Raw genomic sequence first — 19,426 nt, 5'->3', positions numbered from 1 at the left:
ATGAACTTTACTTCAGTCTAAGTTCTAGAAGACCTTCATTGGTATGTATGTGTAGCCTAACCATTTACTGACTCTAAATAGAAGACTTTTTTTTTTTTTTTTTAAGAAGGCACATTTGTAACAAAGAAAATTGCATGATTGTGGTATAAGAGGGACTTTGCCTCTTGTAAAATTGTTTCTAGCCTTACAGCCTTACAAATTCCTGAGAATATCAAGAATATCAAGTGGAATCTTTATTTGCTTTAAGGACCAGAAGGAAGGAGAGAGGCTTGCTTTGGTCTGAAGTACTTCGTGTCATGAGTGGAAAAGGAGGAAAGCAGATGATCCATGGGAACTATGAAAGAAAAAAGGAGTGGAATGAAGTATTTGGGGCTCTGTGGGATTGGACTAGCCCAAGGTCCTGCCTCTTCTCTTCACAGCCAGTTCCCTAACTCAGAGACTTGATTCCTCCCACCTTAGCCCCATGAGTCCCCAGAAGTGTTAGGAGACCATGTTTTTCTACTCCTGTTGCAACCATCTTCTACCTGTGAGACCTTGGGCAAGTCACTGAGTGCTTCTGCCCTTCATGGGTCACTCACCTGGGGTGAAGTATCTATCTTACTGTGCCTGAGTGAGAATCAAATATGCTATTGTAAAAATGTTGGTTGTTTTTGCTCTGCATTTTAAACAGCTGTCTTACAAATGAAATTTTGAAAAATTTCAGCCTATAAATATGAGTTACCTGCTGTTGGAAAACTGAAGTGCACCTACTGCTCACTTATTGACTGTCGTGTTATCTGACATTTCACATTTATGACAATAGTAAAAAATCCACTACCGACTATTTTCTGCATTAATTACATACATAATTACATACATTAATTACATACATACATACTATTGCCCAACAATAGTAATGTCATACACAGCTGAGAACAAAACTGATAGGCTGGAATATGCGTTGATGTGCTTGGATTGTAAACATTTTGGGGAGTTAATTTGTCTTAGGTAAATAAACTACTAATTTAATTCTCACATCATGATTTTAGAATTTAACAAGGTTGTATTTAATCCTTTAAAATTTTCATGAGGCTCTTCCTTTGTTATTGACATTAATAAACTAAACTTTTGCGTTTTGTATGGAGTAGTTAAGCTCAGCCAAGACTTTCATACTTTGCTGTCTTCCTTATATTAGCAAATTCCTCACCTTTAGTGTCAGCCAAACCATCATCCATGAATTTGGTAATCTTCCTGGTTGTGGACATTCCTGAGCTGGCTAAATTTTATTGAAAGAGCAGCTTGCAAATTAATAAATTAACCTGTCATCATACTTCAAAAAAGTAGGCTAATTGGATGTCTACATACCACATGTTAATTACAGACCATTAGTGATAATTAATAAATTAAAATAGACCATTAGTAAATTAGGCCTGTACTTACTTATGTTTGTAAATGTAAAGCAGGAGACATTTCTGGTTTAGGGTATGTGTCTGTGTATTTTATGGATGATTTAGGAGACCCTTATAAAATTACTGTTCATAAAAATTAACTTGTTAACTTCGTACCAAAGGAAGCAGTAGTGGTTGTTTCCACAATGTGAAACATATAATTTACTAACAGAAGGTATTTCAAACAAATAGAAGACAATTTCACGTCAATAGTATGGTAAAGTTTTTATGTATTTGTTTGTTTTTCTTTTGCTTCATAGGAGATACAGCAGAGGAGGAGAGAGTGGCAACAAGAGGTAAAAGTTCAGAAGTAGAAGGCAACCAACCTTTGGAGGTAAGTGATACACGACGAGGGTCCCTTTGGAGTGAAACTGAACACATCAGTATGATTGCATAGTCCTCTGAGGATAAAAGTAACATCTACTCTTGCTATGGAGACAAACACCTAGACACCATTGAGTTTCTTCTAAAGAAACAAGTGATCTGCTGAAAGCCAAAGGATAGCCGTATAGGCAGTGACTTCCCAAGGGCTAACGATTTCCTAACTGGAATGAAAGCATTCTGTTGAAAAAGAAGGAATAGAGCACTTAAGTTAAACATTTGAACTATTTTTAATTGACAGAATATTTTATGATACATTTGAATAACTAGGTAATATTTCTAAACAAAATAATTAGAATTGTAGAATTTCCATGAACCCATAGGGAAAGGTTTGAAAATTAAGCTGTTCAGAACTACATTGCCTTGCTGCTTCCAGCATCAAAGTGAATTCTCTGACAGTGCTCTGTACAACAACGAGCATTTCTTTCTTCCTTTCCACATGGGAAAACTCTTTATTCCTTATGGGTACTCGAAAATCTAGCTAGGACACTTTCTGTATTCTATGTAGAAACATAAAGAATTAAGGGGAATGTCAACTCTTAGGGTGGAAGGAATATCTACAGATTTGAAACTTTCTGCATGGTGACACACATCTACTTGTATTCTGCTTGTGGCATGTGAGGATATTGCTGCAGACGAGAGTGAGGCCAGGGACCTGGCTGTTTGGTTCCTCACTGTATCCACAATGCCTAGCATGGAGTAGGCAGTCAACAAGATGTGTTGTATGAATGAATTAATACAGTCATAAGCTGTAAGCTAAGTAATATTTATTTTAAGAAAAGATTATTTCTTATATTCAGATTTTATCATCAAGAAAAATATATTTAAATAAGTTAGATATGAAGTAAATTATGAAGAGGAAGAAAAAAATAATCTTTGCCATAAAATTGTACATTCATTCTTTCCTTCATGCATGTAGTAAATACTTATTAAACACTGACTGCATTCGAGGTGTTGTACAAGAGCTGAAGATGTAGTGGGGAAAGAAAAATGTCCAGCCTGTACACTGAAGCAACTTGATCTCTTCCATTTATTCCAAACATTTAGTGAGTGCTGACCTTGAGTAGCATCTGTGATAGGAAATAAAGGATGGTGTATTTGGGGCTTGAGAAAGAACCACCAGCACGGTTCAGAAATCATCCATGATTACTTGAGTTTAATGACTTAGTTATATGATTCATTAGATATGTCTTCAGAACACAATTATTTTTCAAAGTTGATTCATTGATAGAAAGAATTCCAAGACTAGTTCTGAAGAAAGAAGCTTTTGAACTATTATCCTTAGAGACTTGAAACTAGGTCATTATTCTGCTACTTTCTAGCCTCTCCGATAATCATTAAAGCTGGATGTATAAACTCATAATGAATATTTCAAAAGCGCCTTCTATATGAATAACTGGGAGAACGGTGTTAGCTATCAGAGATTTCACAGATGTAGCAAAAATGAAACAGTGAGACTATAGGGTGAAATCACGATGCACAAGAATAATAATAAACTACTTTTAGAGGCTGTATATGATTCACCACAGCCAAGCCAAATAATCGTTTACTTCAACCTTAAGTGTCTAAAATGGAATTCATTATTCTCCTCCTTTAAAAATACAAAAACAAAAAATATAGTTGCATGCTCCCCACCCCCCTGCTCTATCTTGAGGATCTTATCCAATCTCATGGCTTTAAATTCCATGTAGAGGCTAATGACTCCCAAAGTGTATCTCTGCTAAACGTCTCTCCTGAACTTAATATCCAACTGCCTACGTGCCGTTTCACTTACAAGTTTCTAGACAGTTCAGCCTTCACTTGGCCAAAGCAGAACTATTGCTTCCTGGCCCTACCACCCTGAAGCTTCTCTCCCCGCAAGTTTTCACCATCTCTGTAAATATCACCACCTCTATGTAGTGGTTTAAGGAACCCTGGTGGCTCAGTGGTTAAGTACTCAGCTGCTCACTGAAGGATCGGTGGTTTGAACCTACCAGCCACTCTGTGGGAGAAAGATGTGACAGTCTGCTTCTGTAAAGATTACACCCTTGGAAACCCTTTGGGGCAGTTCTACCCTGCCCTAGACAGTCACTGTGAAGTCAGAATCAACTGGATGGCCACAGGAATGTAGTGGTTTAGAATAAAAACCTCTGAGGTGGCCTTGGCTCCTTTCTTTCCCTCATACTCCACATTCAGTCTATCACTGAGTCTTGTCACCTCTACTTCTATATCCAGGATCTGACTGCTTCTCACTTCAGCACCATTGGAACCCTAGTCTAAGCCACCACTGTAATTTTTTTTACCTTGACTGTACCTCCATTCTCCTCCTTTAAGTCCATCTTTCACACAGAAAGTAGCGATATAAATCAGATCACATCACTCTTTGTCTTAAAGTCTTCTGCTAGCTACCCACTGTAACTAGAACAAATTATAAGCAACTTACAGCAGGCTATAAGGAACTCCATGCTCCTGTGATCTTGTTGTCCTCCTTCCCCACCTCCCCATCCCCACACAGCAGCCGCCTTTCTGTCCCCTGATCACGTTAAGCTCTTTCCTATTTCAGCCTTTGCATTTGCTACCCCATTCTTACCGATCTTCACTTGGCTGCCTCTTTATCATTTAAGTCTTAGTTCTAGTGTCACTTTTCCTGACTACTTCAGCTAAAGCGTCCCTTCCCCCAGTCACTATCACATACCCTGTTTTATTTTCTTCTCACGTTTATCACTGTCTCAGTTGATTAATTTGTTTACTGTTCTTCCCCTGAATAGAATGACAGCAGACTTCATCTGTCTCGTTTAATGCTGTGTGCCTAGAACAGTGTCTGGTGCATAGAAGATGCTCAAAAAGTACCTGCTTCCTGATAATCTCTATTTCATTTAATGTCATCATCCAGTCGGCCAAGCTTAAAGCCTAAATGTCATTCTGACTCATGTTTCTCAAACCCCATCAAATCTATCCTCAAGTCCCATTGATTCTATGTTGCAAATACCTTCCAAATCTGATTCCTTACACCCAACCAGGTCCTCATTTGTTGGCTAGACTGTTGTTAGATGAGCGATTTCTTTCCCCAGTCCCTTTCTAAAGACAAACAGCAGGTTTTGTTGCTTTCACATCCTTAAAATGCCTTGAAACCTGCAGAATAGAGCTTAAACCTAAAACCCTGTTCAAATGTTACCTCTGTTGTGAAACTCTTCCCAGCTCCCCTGATCAGTGATGACCCCAATGTCCCCTTACTACTTACGTTGTCTTTTATGATTTTACGGTAGTATAAGCTTCTGGAAGACAAGGCTTCATCTGGTTCATCCTCACAGCCTCAGCAACCAACATCTGCCAGGCACATGTGGTGTGGCGTAGATGTCTTGCCAGTGTTTTCTGGGTAAATGCATAAATAAGTGGTCCTCTGCAAATAATGTATTAAGAATAAATCTGTTGTTAAATTCTGTTTTTCCACCTTACATTATAAACACACAGTTTTTTTTTTTTGGCTACAGAAAAAAATGTTTTTCTTGCATTTCTTAGGAGTTAACCATACAAAATCTGTTAATTTACATTATTTATGGCACTCTTACTACATTAGCAAGGAAAACTTTAATGATTTCAGGTAATTTAAAATATAACTATGCATCAGATTAGGAAGTTGCAACTATTGTACCTAGCAGCAAAGATTCTCATTATTTGAATTTTTAATGGCTATGTAAGAAATGTTGAAATATTATTTATAATGAGAAAATATTTGGTAAATTAGTATGATTTTCATAAAGCTTAAATATTCATATGTGCCAAAACATAACTCACTTCCTGCGGACCTTTTGGAGAAGGTGGCTTTTGAAAAACAAAACCAAACCCACTGCTGTTGAGTCAGTTCCAACTCATAGCAACCCTAAAGGACAGAGTAGAACTGCCCCATAGGGTTTCCAAGGAGTGCCTGGTGGATTCGAGCTGCCGACCTTTTGGTTAGGAGCTGAACTCTTGGCATACCGAAATACTTTTTTTTGGTGAATTCAGATCAACATATATGTTGCCTACTATTTTCAAGGAATTATGTGGCATGCTGAGGGTGGGAACGATACAAAGATATATAACTCAGTGACTCTGACTTACAGAAGCAGCAATTGTCAATGTATTTGTGGAAAATTAGGGAACTCTAAGTCACTAAAATATAAAGTGGAATAAAATAAGTTTAAGCTTCATAACTGCAACAATAGCTATGGAGTTTCAACAGAGGAAGAAATACCGTTAGGGGGAGTCAAGAGAGGCATCGTGCATCACATGAGTTTGTTATTGTTGTTGAATGCTGTCGATTCAATTCTGACTCATAGTGACCCCATGTGACAGAGTAGAACTGCCCCTAGGATTCTCTTGGCTATAATCTTTACTGAAGCAGAGCACTAGGTCTTGCTCCTGGGGAACCACTGGGTGGGTTTGAACAGCCAACCTTTTTGTTAGTAGCTAAGCGCTTAACCGTTGCACCATCAGGGCTCCTTAGGTGAGCTTAGAACCATGAATAATTTTTTTCTTACTATTTATATAATTAATTGTTTTATGATTAAGGTTAATTCCTGGAAAATGAAATCCTTCATTAAGAATGTTTTAGAAATACAGAAGCATATCATGGTATGAAACTATACACATCAATTTCAATGACAGGTAATGAAGGTGTTATAAGATGAGTATGACTTGGCCTGTACTACAGTGTAATTTTAATGGCCGTTAAAATATTTTGTTAAGTAGTCTGTGGTGGTTTTCCTTATACTTTGCAGCCCAATTGTACTTCGAAAGTGCATTTCTTCTCTGATATCATGGAAATTCTAATGTCTAGAGGGAATAGAATTCAAAAAAAGACATCTTGTTTGGGCATCAAATAGGTTAACTTTTTCCAGAGTTGGATTATGATATGTTTTAATACATCTACACAAAAGACTGTCTATGAACAACAGTATATTTATTTGTATTAATTAACTAGTGGAACTTTTTATTTTGTGAAACTGGAAATAATATTCATTCCAGAAAATCTCAATTTCTCAGTACTTCCTGAAGGATTGTTTGTTTGTTTGTCCCTTCCTCTATCTCCCTCCCTGAATATTTTAGGGTATCTCTCAACGATGACTTAAACTAGTTACTGCTGTTTCTACCTTATAGTTCCTTATGTGTGATCCGAAGGTATCACCACCTAAAATAGGGTAGCTTAAGGCGGCAGCATCCTTGAACGATCTAGTCATGAAATAAGGTTTTTCTCAAGTTGTGCTTTTCAGGAACTATCGGTAACTTTTAACAGAATTCACCATGTTTTTGGTGTGTACAGTATGAACTCCTAAAAATCTGTGTTGGGAGCTTATGAAAATTGAAGTCATTAGACTGTAGTACTTGCAGAAAAAGTTGTAATTTGGAACTAATTACCCAATTGGAGGATTATACACATCCATCTGTTCCTTCTTTTTTTCTGGTTGCCCTTTGTATAAATTTTGATAGTGAGTTGAAATGATGTTTCAACTACTTATTGCCTTCTGCTAGTCGTTGATCCTGTGACTTACAACTCAGGGGAGTAAACCCACAGATTTCTGAGGGATCTGGTTTTGAGATTTTGCCTTTATGACCCATCTCTTAAGGGACTAAACATTACAAGCAAGTAAGTAATTAGTCATTATTTTCTAATCTTCAATCTTGGAAAGTGTTTTATGCTATGAAAACTGAAACCATATTAGCTACAAATTTACAAGTGGATGTGTTATTTTGGTTTTGTAGGGTTATTTTGGGAGCTATGAACATGTAAATTTGAGTTTTCAAGTAATTATATCCAATTTTGGTAACTGTTAATTTTAACCTACTTTTAGCAGATATTTTTAGATTGTTTAAGTGTTTGTGGAACTTAAATTTGTCTTACATTTGTAACTGCAAAAAATTATTTTTAAAATTTGCATTTATTTTTGGTCTCCATGACAGAGAAATATTTTTATTTGTTTAGTTTACTGGCCTAAAGGTAACAAAATACAAGAACAAGCCAACAAAAAACTCCCCACAAAACCATAAGTCCAATGTGTATTTGTCTTGAGTGACAAACTAATTCATATATGCATATGGAGACACATATAAAATAATATCTAACAGATGGTATAGCTGCAAAGTAGCATTTATAAAGATTATTGTCAGCTGGTGGTATTGAGATACTCCTGTGGTTATACTGACAGAAGACACAAATTACTTATAATAATAAACTGTGGCACTAATATCTCCCAGCTTCTGTTAACCAAAGTTGTTTATTGCATATTTAATATAAATTTCTTAATGAAGGCCCAAAACAATCTCATGGCCAATTCGTACTTGGAAATTTAATACACAACAGTTGCAAAAACAGTAACTAAGGTAGTAGCAACAACATAAAAAATGTTTTACTAAAATTGTTGAGTGCATGTTAGGATCCCTGAAGCTAAAGTAAGGATTTGGGGACTTTGTTTATTCAGGTCATTTCAAGTATACCTCTCAATCTAATACATGTTGATACTTTTAAATACAATTGTAAACAAAATCTTGAGTTGTTTTGAACTAGATTTGAAAGATGTGTTGTGTATTTGTACGTAGCTTAGTTATATGTGGAATTCATGGTTTAGTAATTTAGGGAACAAAAATTGAGTTTTTGAAAATGGTCTGGAATGCACACATTAATGAAGCATATGCACTCTCACTTTGCTTACAATGTGTTTTTATATTTCCCTTATATCTTCTAACAGGATGACAGGAAAAATACTGAAATACTGTGGTTCTTAGAATTAATACAGCTGTAGAAGCCTTCAGATTGTGCAGCGACTAATTACTTGCTGTCTTTATTTCCGTTAGTCATTACAACGAATGAAAATACCCTTGAGCTTTGTCAATTCCATGTGATGTAGACTTTAGTCCTTAAAGAGGGGAGTAAGACTAGTCTGTTAAAACCTGGGTTCTGTGTGGAAAAGAATTGGGTTCGTTGGCCTAGGAAAAAGGAAACTTAGGGGATGGGTTCTCAGGAATCGTTTTAAGAATATCAGGCATTCGTGGAACATCTATTGAGCACCATTGGTTTAAATATAACATGGTATAACCTGTTGCCGTCGATTCTGACTTATAGTGACCCTATAGGACAGAGTAAAACTGCCCCATAGGGTTTCCAAGGAGCGGCTGGTAGATTTGAACTGCCTATCTTTTGATTACCAGACGATCTCTTAACCACTATGCCACTAGGGCTCCTGCATGACATGGTATATAAGTGTATAAATTAAAAGTGTTGGGGGTACAAAGATGATCACAAAATAGTTTGTTCTTGCAAGATATTCATAGTATTCAAATATAAGTATTCAAATACAGGTATGTATATTGATTATTGATATTGAAGACAGTTTAAATTGGCACAACTGATTTTGGAAAGCATTTTGGCAATAAGTATCAGGAGCCATAAAGATGTTAATATACTTTGACTGTAATTCTCCTTTAGGATTTTATTCTAAGGAAATAATCTAAGAAGTTTTACGTGCAAAGAGATGGCATACCTACTTAGTGGAATATTTTTCAGTTTCTATAAATGACATTTATGATTGAATTTGAATAAAATATAAAGACACTTGGTTTTATCATTTCAGTTAAAAATATAAAATTCAAAACTGTATATACAGTATGATCGTGGCTAAATAAAAACTATCCAGAAAAAGATGATGTAATACATAAAAAACATTAAGAGTGGTTGTGTTTGGTATGATAGATATATGGGTTAAATCATTCTTCCCAGTTTTCTGGTTTTTCAAGTTGACTATCATGAGTGTATCTTATATTTAAATGGTAGTAAATGTTGTTGTTGGTGGCGAAACAATAAATTCACTCAAGGACAGTTTTTACTTAATAGAATAACTATTTTGTATGGTAAGAAAATAGTAGAACAATCTATTGAGGATGATCTTTAGGAGATATATTGGCACTTGGCTGCCTTGGCTCAATTAGGTTTAAGATCTGTAATTAGATGATCACAGAATAACACATCTAATCATGATTTATCAAAACATCTATTCCCTGTAACCCAGGGGCATTTCCAACAGATAGAAGGGTGAGGTGTACTTATTGGAATCACTCACTGTCAAGTGAGGGGAGACCCTTATATGACTCAAAGGTCATTCTTCATATCTCATTAGACATTTCATGGCCCAAACCTTCTATCACAGATCAGCCTGACTGTCAATGCCATTGTATCAGTTAAAAGTCGTATTTCCCCCCTAAAAAAGTTTGTGGGCTACTGGTTTGAACATGTATTTGTCTAAAAATCTCCCTTCTTCCTTTGTATCTGTGATGCTGACACTCTTGATTTGAAGATATTAATTTGTAACTTCATAAATAATTAGTTTATGAGGTCTAATTTTATCAGAGAAGTGCCAGGAGCTTTGTTCCTTCTTCGTTTCTCTTAATATAAAACCCTTTCAAATTTCCAAATTCACTGGGAGATGGCGCAGAGATCATTACACTGTTTATGTCATTTAAATAGTAATTTAAATTCTTTGATGAGCTTATTTTCTCATGCAGGATACCTTTTGGGAAAGAGGTTTTGTAGAAAGCATTTATCCACCAACCTTTATTTTCATTTGAATTGCTGGGCCATATAATACAGTAAAAAAAAAAAAAAAAGTACACTTTTTCTCGACTACTCTGCTTACTAAGTATATACCAAAAGAAAAACAAACCAAACCCATTGCCATCAAGTCAGTTCCAACTCTAGGGGAAATTGTTAAGCTTCTCCTCAACTTTGATTCTTAGTCTATGAAATAGATGGATTATATGTGATGTCTGAGATCTTTTCCAATGCCGAAGTCATAGCTCTTTGGAAAGTGGATTGGGATTTTGCCACCAAATGTCACCCTTTATACTACTACTTTGATGGGGAGGCGGGAGTCTGCTGCATAATGAAGAGATTTTAGGCATTAATTAGTCAAGTTTTCATGCTTATTAGGAAGGAATAGTCCAACAGTTCTTGTAGGTAAATTGTCATACTTTCACACAGCGCTTTGAAGATCCTTGCTTTGCTAACAGTCTGTCTTGGGAAGTGATAAATTCAACCACCGGTTAAAAAAAACAGTTAAAACACTTTATTATTATTTCTTTAAATCTATAAATTCTGACTTTTGTATTTAACAGTCAGATTACATAGAATTTTTTCTAAATTTTATGTATTTTGTTGTTGTTGAGAATATACACAGCAAAACATACACCAGTTCACCAGTTTCTACATGTACAATTTGGTGACACTGATTACATTCTTTGAATTGAACAACGGTTCTCACCCTCCTTTTCTAAGTTATTCCTCCCTCAGTATCAACTCACTGCCCCCTAAGGTTTCTATCTAATCTTTTGAGTTGCTGTTGTCAATTTGATCCCATAGTAGATAGTTCTTAAAACAGCATAATGCTCAAGGCACACCTTTTTTACTAGTTAAGCTAAAGTATTGTTTGGTTTTAAAAGACTTCAGGGGATATTTTTAGTTTAAGGTTTAAAGATTATCTTAGGGCATTAGTTTCAGGAATTCATCCAACCTCCATGACTCCAGAAAATCTGGAGTCCATGAGAATTTGAAATTCTGTCTGCATTTTCTTCCTTTTGATCAGGATTTTGATTACCCTAAACATTGCCAAGGTGAATGAACCTAAAGCCTGCTTATCAGTTTGTAAAGATCTTTTCTGTAACTTCAGATTTGAATATTTTTGTTAGTACTACATTTGTGTCTATTTTCAGTTTTGCTGGAAAAATTATAATTGAAAGGACATAATTCTAGTGCTTTCTTCTGGCTTCCATTGGGGTTAACTAGCACAGTGAAACATAAGTGTTCATTCATCCTAGCCAGTAAGGAGAAACCATGTGAGGTGTATGAGAGCTGCGCATATTTCCATCCAAAAATGCACATATGGTGTGGGTAAGCCAGTAATGTGAGTTTTATGCAATGTTTCTGCTCATGTACACAGTCTGTTGCCCAGCACCAATTATTCCCTGCCAGTAACCCAGCTAACCTGCTGCTTTTGTAGCTCTGCCTGATGAAGCTAGGTAGCTTGAAATGAACACAATGATATTTGTTTAACTTTAGCTATCTTAGTTTTTTAAAGTTATATTACATTTAGAATCAAAGAACTGAAGCCTTATCCCTGCATTGCCTGGAGCCACATTAGATCCAATAGATGTGTTTATTATATATCTTTAGAAGGAGGAACCAAAATGTGGAAATACTAGCTTTTACTTATGAAATCCAGTTTTCTATCTCTGATTTAGAAATTATTATTTTAAAAACCATATAGAATATTTTGTTTATATTTTGGTAGTGACCTTCTGTCACTGTTTCCATTTTTTACTTTCATAGGTTTTAAAACCACAGAATCAGCAGGGTGAGCGGTCCATGTTGGGAGAACAACTGTTCCCTATTGCCCACAGCCATCCTTTTTCTAATCCCCTGTTTTTTTAATTAGTAGGAAATGGTCCTTATTTTTTCTTCTTTGGTTCATGTTACAGTCATAACTTCTTGAGACTATATAAAGACTTAAAGCACAGCCATATTTATGCTGTCTTCACACAAATACAGATTCTTTATTGAAGAATAAACTTCATCTGAATCTTTCAGTAATGGAAAAGTAGCATGCAGGTATGTACTTGGTCTAATTGGCACTATCTGAATATTCCACTTTGTACTTTACTGAGGATTTTTGTGTGTGTATGAATATGCTTATAAGAGTGCACCAGCTCATGAATACATAGAAAAAAAAAATTACACTTTAGTTAAGCTCAGCTAAATTTACATAGATTTTGTATTTCTTTACAGATCTAGCAGGCCCCATTCCATACTACTTATCCATTTATTTTTTTTAAAATGAACTTCTGTTTTCTTCCTACCCTGTTAATAGTTAGGTTACTTCCCCTCCATTAATGTTCAGTTTGGGGATGTTATATTCTTAGGAACTTGCCTTTTACATGTTACCTCTTAAATTAGTTAAGAAATCATTATGGGTGTGAATTCATAAATCTTCTCTAATACCAGTTATATAATAGAAAGCTATATGTACTAGAACCTCCTAATGTAAAAGCCAAAAGCCATATGTATGTGTGTGTGTGTATATATATGTATATATATATATGCATATGTATATATATTTTTTAAGTAATAGCAACTCACGTTTTCTCTACCTTTTTATGCTACTTGGAGAGGGAGAAAAGATTAGCGTATACTAGACTGTACATAAGAGCACAGTGATTGTGGACTGAAGTACTATTTACATAATAGGAAAGAGCCCATGAAAACTTTCTCAGAACTTCTTAACGGGAAAGAGTCAGTAAACTCGTGTATAATCCTACTTAAGTTGGTTTTGGTTTGAGAATAGTTTGAATAAAGAGAATTCTGCCACTGGTACACTCACCATAGCTACAAAGACCCTGCAGAAATCACCTTTTAAGACCGTGGTGCAACAGTTAAGTGCTCGGCTACTAACTGAAAGATTGACAGTTTGAACCCACCCAGCAGCTCTCCTGGAGAAAGAACTGACAATCTGCTCCCATAAAGATTACAGCCTAGAAAACCCCTTTGAGTAGTTCTACTGTGTCACTCATGACATGAGTCACTATGAATTGAAATTGCGTCTGTGTCACCTAACAACGACAAGACTATGCAGAAGGGCTGCTGAGTCAGATCAGAAAGAGGTGGGCCGTTTTAGTTGGTTGGATAAATCTCCATTAGTATTACTTAATTTCTTTTTTTTTAATCTCCACCTGTTGACACTGTTCTGTGCTTTCAACTTAGATAATTGTAGTTTTGCTCTGAAAGAAGAATGGATTCAGATTTGATACAAGTTTCGTCACCAAAAGATCCATGAGAACTTTGTGTTTGCATTTTTGTCACTGCCTAAACTAAAACCTGCTTAGCTTGCTTAATAGAGTACAGTTCTCTAACTTCTTATCCAAGTACGTTTTTGAAATATCAGACCAATTTATTCAACAACTATTTCTTGAACACTGATTTTTGACAAGGCTCTGTTAAAAACATTGTTATCCATGTCTGAAAATTTTTGGATTATTACTCTGTTGAAGATATGTGGTTAAAAAATATTGTGTTGACAGAGGCGAGTCCAAGATGGTGGAGTAGTCAGACATTTTCTGTGGTCCCTCTTATAACAGAGACCCGAAAAAACAAGTGAATCGATTGTATATGACAACCTAGGAGCCCTGAACATCAAAGGCAAAGTTGAGGAATCGGACTGAGTGTCAGGGGGAGGGAAAGACGGTTCAGAAGCAGCAAGGAGTTGCCACACCTGGCCCGGTGGGAACCGGCTCCCAGCAAGCAGGATTGGATTCTGTGCCCGGTGGGGTCAGCAGTGACACTCGGGACGTGTTTTCCACATCGGGAGAGACTGAGTGGTGGAGAGTCTACTCAAATCTCCAGAGCCAGTGAAAAGCGGCGCCCAGTTGGCAAAAAGATAAGTACATATGTCTGACCTACCGTGCAGATAAAAAAACACTCCCTTTGGGAAGAACCTCTCTCCCATTTATGTGCCCCCTCACCACTCTGCACTGGATCCTGGGCTGGCTTCAGCAATTACTGCATCCCCTAGGCTGAAAGTAGGACCCGACACACTCCCTGAGCCATTCTCTCAGCCTTGGAGAGGGAACAAATTAACAAACAGGAAAAAGCAATCTCAGGGCAGGCACAACTCCTTTGCCTAGGCACAGGCATAAGGGGTCCACAGACTTTGAATGCCTTTCACCCCTGAATAGACCTCTGTGGGCCCATTTCAATAGCATAGGCCCTAATTAGCACAGTACAACAGGGTATATACCTGAAGGCTAACTTCAGCTGTATCAGCTATATGGTGGAGTGGCAGGTTCATGACATTTGATACCACTCTGCCCATTAAGCAGGGTCCTCACCAACATCAAGGGCTTGAGGACGGGTGGCTCCATGCACGCCACTTAGCCACCCATGACGGGTCCAAGAACAAATGGTACGTCCCAGCCGTTACAGCCAACAGCATTGGGTGCCCACAGTCTGCCTGAAAAACCTACCCACCTATGTGCTCTAGGGCTAGGGACACACTTTCCTCCCAGACAGAGGCAGCCATCAGCCCCCTGCCTTGCTCAGCGCGTGACTCCTCCCCCCCACCGCAGCCAGATAACCTGTGCCTACTCCAATCACCCTGGCCCGTCTAGGACTGTAGGTAAGAGCCCGCACCACACACTTGGTGACCGACTACCTGGACACCTGAGCTGAATCCATACAATAAAAGTAAATGGACTCCTGGGATCACATACCTAGTAACAGATGTAACCATCTGGTGACAGGATGTTAGAGCTTCAAAGGCGCTAATAATCAAATTAGCTCACGTGAGCAGTCTGTTTGGGCATATCATAACAAAACAAAACAAGAAGCTAGGACACAGTAAGCAAACATAAAATAAATAAATAGAATAACTTATTAATGGCTTGGAGACAACAGTCAATATCAAATCACATAAAGAGGCAGACCATGATGGCTTCAGCAAGCTCCCGAAACAAAGAATCAAGAAATCGTCCGGAGGAAGATAACTTCTTGGAATTACTGGAGGTAGAATACAAAAGATTAATATACAGAACTATTCAAGAGATCAGGAAGGAGATCATACAAAATGCAGAACAAGCCAAGGAGCACACAGACAAAGCAATAGAAGAACTTAAGATTATAGAAGAGCACGGTGACAAATTTAACAGGCTGCAAGAATCCATAGAGAGACAGCAAACAGAAATCCAGGAGATAACAATAAAATTTCAGAAATAGACAACTTAATAGAAAGTCATAAGAGCAGAATTGAGGCAATAGAAGTCAGAATTAGTGAGATTGAAGATAAAGCACTTGACACCAACTTATTTGAGAAAAAAACAGATAAAAGTATTTTAAAAAATGAAGAAACCCTAAGAAGAATTATGTGGGACCCTATCAAGAGGAATGACCTACAGGTGATTGGAGTACCAGAATGGGGGGATAACAGAAAATACAGAGAAAATTGTTAAAGATTTGTTGACAGAAAACTTCCCTTATATCGTGGAAGATGAGGAGATATCTATCCGAGATGCTGATTGAACCCCACACAAGGTAGATCCCAAAAGAAAGTCACCAAGACATGTTATAATCAAACTTGCCAGAAAGATAAAGAATTTTAGAGTGACTAGGGATAAACGAAAAGTCATCTACAAAGGAGAGCCAATAAGACTAAGCTCGGACTACTCAGCAGAAACCATGCAGGCAGGAAGGCAATGTGATGACATATACAAAGTCTTGAAGGAAAAAAATTGCCAGCCAAGAATTACATATCCCGTAAAACTGTCTCTTAGATATGATGGCGAAATAGGGCATTTCCAGATATATAGAAGTTTAGGGAATTTGCAAAAACCAAACCAAAATTACAAGAAATACTAAAGGGAGTCCTCCAGTTAGAAAATCAGTAACATCAGATAACAACTCAAGACTAGAACACAGGACAGAGCAACCAGATATCAACCCAATTAGGGAAGTCACAAAAATAAATCAAAGCTAAAACACTGAAAATAGGGAAACAGAGACATCAGTATGTAAAAGATGACAACTTTAAAACAAAAAAGAGGGATTAAAAAATGTAGTTGTAGATCTTTCATATGGAAAGGAAGTCAAGGTGATATAAAGATATAAAAGATTGTTTTAAACTTAGAAAAATGGTGGTAAATATTAAGGTAACCACAAAGGAAACTAACAGTCCTACATATCAAAATAAAAAGCAAGAAAAACAGAAAGACTCAGCAAATACAAAATCAATAACAATGAAAAAGATGAAAAGAAGATACATAAAGAAAAACGACTCAGCACAGAAAATTAAGTGGAACAAAGAGACTGTCAGTGTTACAAAAGAAGACATCAAAGTGACAACGCTAAACTCATACCTATCAATAATTACGCTGAATGTAGAGACAGAGAGTGGCAGAATGGATTAAAAAAACACAATCCGTCTATATGCTGCCTACAAGAGACACACCTCAGGATGGAAAAAAATATATCAAGCAAACACAGTCAAAAAAGAGCAGGAGTGGCAATATTAATCTCTGACAAAATACACTTTAAAGTAAAAGCCACCACAAAGGATAAGGAGGAATACTTCATAATGATTAAACTGTCAATATACCAGGAGGACATAACCATAATAAATATTTACCTACCCAATGATAGGACTCCAAAAGAGATAAACTCTAACGGCACTGAAAAGAGAGAGAGACAGTGCCACAATAATATTAGGAGCCTTCAACACATCACTTTTGGTGAAAGACAACATCCAGAAGGAAGCTCAGTAAAGACATGGAAGATCCAAATGCCACAATCAACCTACTTGATCTCAGAGACTTATACTGAGCACTCCAACTGACAGCAGACAAGCATACTTTCTTTTCCAGCGCACATGGAACATTCTTCAGAAGAGACCACATATTAAGCCATAAAGCAAGCCTTAACAGAATCCAAAGCATGAAAATATTACAAAGCATCTTTTCTGACCATGAAGCCATAAAAGTAAAAATCAATAACAGAAAAAGCAAGGAAAAAAAATCAAACACATGGAAACTGAACAACACCTTGCTCAAAAACTACTGGATTGTAGAAGAAATTAAGGACAGAATAAAGAAACTCATAGAATCAAATGAGAATGAAAACACATGCTACTAGACCTTTGGGCCACAGCAAAAGAAGTGCTCAGAAGTCATTTTAGAGCAATAAATGCACTCGTCCAAAAAGAAGAAAGAGCCAAAATCATACCATTAACCCTACAACTCAAACAAATAGCAGCAAAAGAAGCTCTCAGGCATCAAAAGAAAGCAAATAATAAAAATTAGAGCAGAATTAAATGAAATAGAAAATAGAAAAACAGTTGAAAGAGTTAATAAGACCAAAAGCTAGTTCTTTGAAAAGATCAACAAAAATCGATAAACCGTTGGCCAAACTGACAAAAGAAAAACAGGAGAGGAAGCAGATAGCCCATATAAGAAATGATGGGTAATATCACAACAGATCCAACTGAAATTAAAAGAATCATAAGAGAATAATATGAAAAATAGTACTGTAACAAATTCGAAAACCTAGAGGAAAAGGACAAATTTCTAGAAACACACTACCTACCTAAACTAACACAAACAGAGGTAGAACAACTAAATAAACCTATAACAAAAGAAGAGATAGAAAAGATAATTTAAAAACTCCTAAAGCAAAAAAAAGCCCTGGCCCTGATGGTTTCATTGGAGAATTCTACCAGACTTTCAGAGAAGAGTTAACACCACTATTTCTAAAGGTATTTCAGAGCATAGAAAAGGATGAAATACTCCCAAACTCATTCTATGAGGCCAGCATAACCCTAATACCAAAGCCAGATAAAGACACCACAAAAAAGGAAAACACAGACCAATATCACTCGTGAACATTGACGCAAAGATCCTCAACAAAATTCTAGCCAATAGAATTCAACAGCATATCAAAAAAAAATTCGCCGTGACCAAGTGGGATTCGTACCAGGTATATAGGGTTGGTTCAACATTAGAAAAACAGTCAATGTAATCCGTCACATTAATAAAACAAAAGACAAGAACCACATGATGTTATCGATAGATGCAGAAAAGGCATTTGACAAAGTCCAACATCCATTCATGATAAAAACTCTCAGCAAAATAGGAATAGAATTAAGGGCATTTATACAAAGCCAACAGCCAACATCATCCTACATGGAGAGAGTCTGAAAGCATTCCCCTTGAGAATGGGAACCAGACAAGGTTACCCTTTATCACCACTCTTACTCAACATTGTGCTGGAGGTCCTAGCCAGAGCAGTTAGGCTAGAAAAAGAAAGAACATACAGATTGGTAGGGAAGAAGTCAAAGTATCTCTGTTTGCAGATGATATGATCTTATACACAGAAAACCCCAAAGAATCCACAAGAAAACTACTGGAACTAGTAGAAGATTTCAGCAAAGTATCAGGATACAAGATAAACATACAAAAATCAGTTGGATTCCTTTACACTAAAAAAGAGAACCTCGAAGAGGAAATCACCAAATCAATACCATTTACAGTAGCCCCCAAGAAGATAAAATACTTATGAATAAATCTAATTAGAGACGTAAAAGACCTATACAAAGAAAACAACAAGATACTACTGCAGGAAACCAAAAGAGACCTACGTAAGTGGAAAATCATACCTTGCTCATGGATAGGAAGACTCAACGTTGTGAAAATGTCGATTCTACCAAAAGCGATCTACAGATACAATGCAATCCTGATCCAGATTTCAATGGCATTTTTTTAATGAGACAGAGAAACAAATCACCAACTTCGTATGGAAAGGGAAGAGGTCCCGGATAACACTACTGAAGAATAAGAACAAAGTGGGAGGCCTCACACTACCTGATTTTAGAACCTAACTATACCACCATGGTAGTCAAAACAGCCTGGTACTGGTACAACAACAAATATATAGAGCAATGGAACAGAACTGAGAATGCAGATGTAAATTCATCCACCTATGAGTAGCTGATATTTGACAAAGGCCCAAAGTCCATTAACTGGGGAAAAGACAGTCTCTTTGACAAATGGTGCTGGCGTAACTGGATATCCATCTGCAA

General features: G+C 36.8%; 1 protein-coding gene across 10 annotated transcripts in view; it reads left to right on the top strand.

The window, feature by feature from the left end:
- Positions 1 to 19,426, top strand: part of UMAD1 (UBAP1-MVB12-associated (UMA) domain containing 1) — a 221,536-nt gene that overhangs the window by 151,096 nt on the left and 51,014 nt on the right. For all 10 annotated transcript variants that reach the window (XM_023740493.1, XM_012558310.2, XM_023740496.1 and 7 more), the window contains one exon: positions 1,688 to 1,761. In XM_023740493.1, the coding sequence (XP_023596261.1) occupies positions 1,688 to 1,761 (74 nt within the window). The remainder of the gene's footprint in view (positions 1 to 1,687; positions 1,762 to 19,426) is intronic.

This window comes from Trichechus manatus, unplaced genomic scaffold (assembly GCF_000243295.1).
Source record: "Trichechus manatus latirostris isolate Lorelei unplaced genomic scaffold, TriManLat1.0 scaffold00156, whole genome shotgun sequence".
NCBI classification, from domain to species: domain Eukaryota; kingdom Metazoa; phylum Chordata; class Mammalia; order Sirenia; family Trichechidae; genus Trichechus; species Trichechus manatus.
Note: the sequence above shows the minus strand (reverse complement) of the source record. Positions and strands in the feature narration are given on the sequence as shown.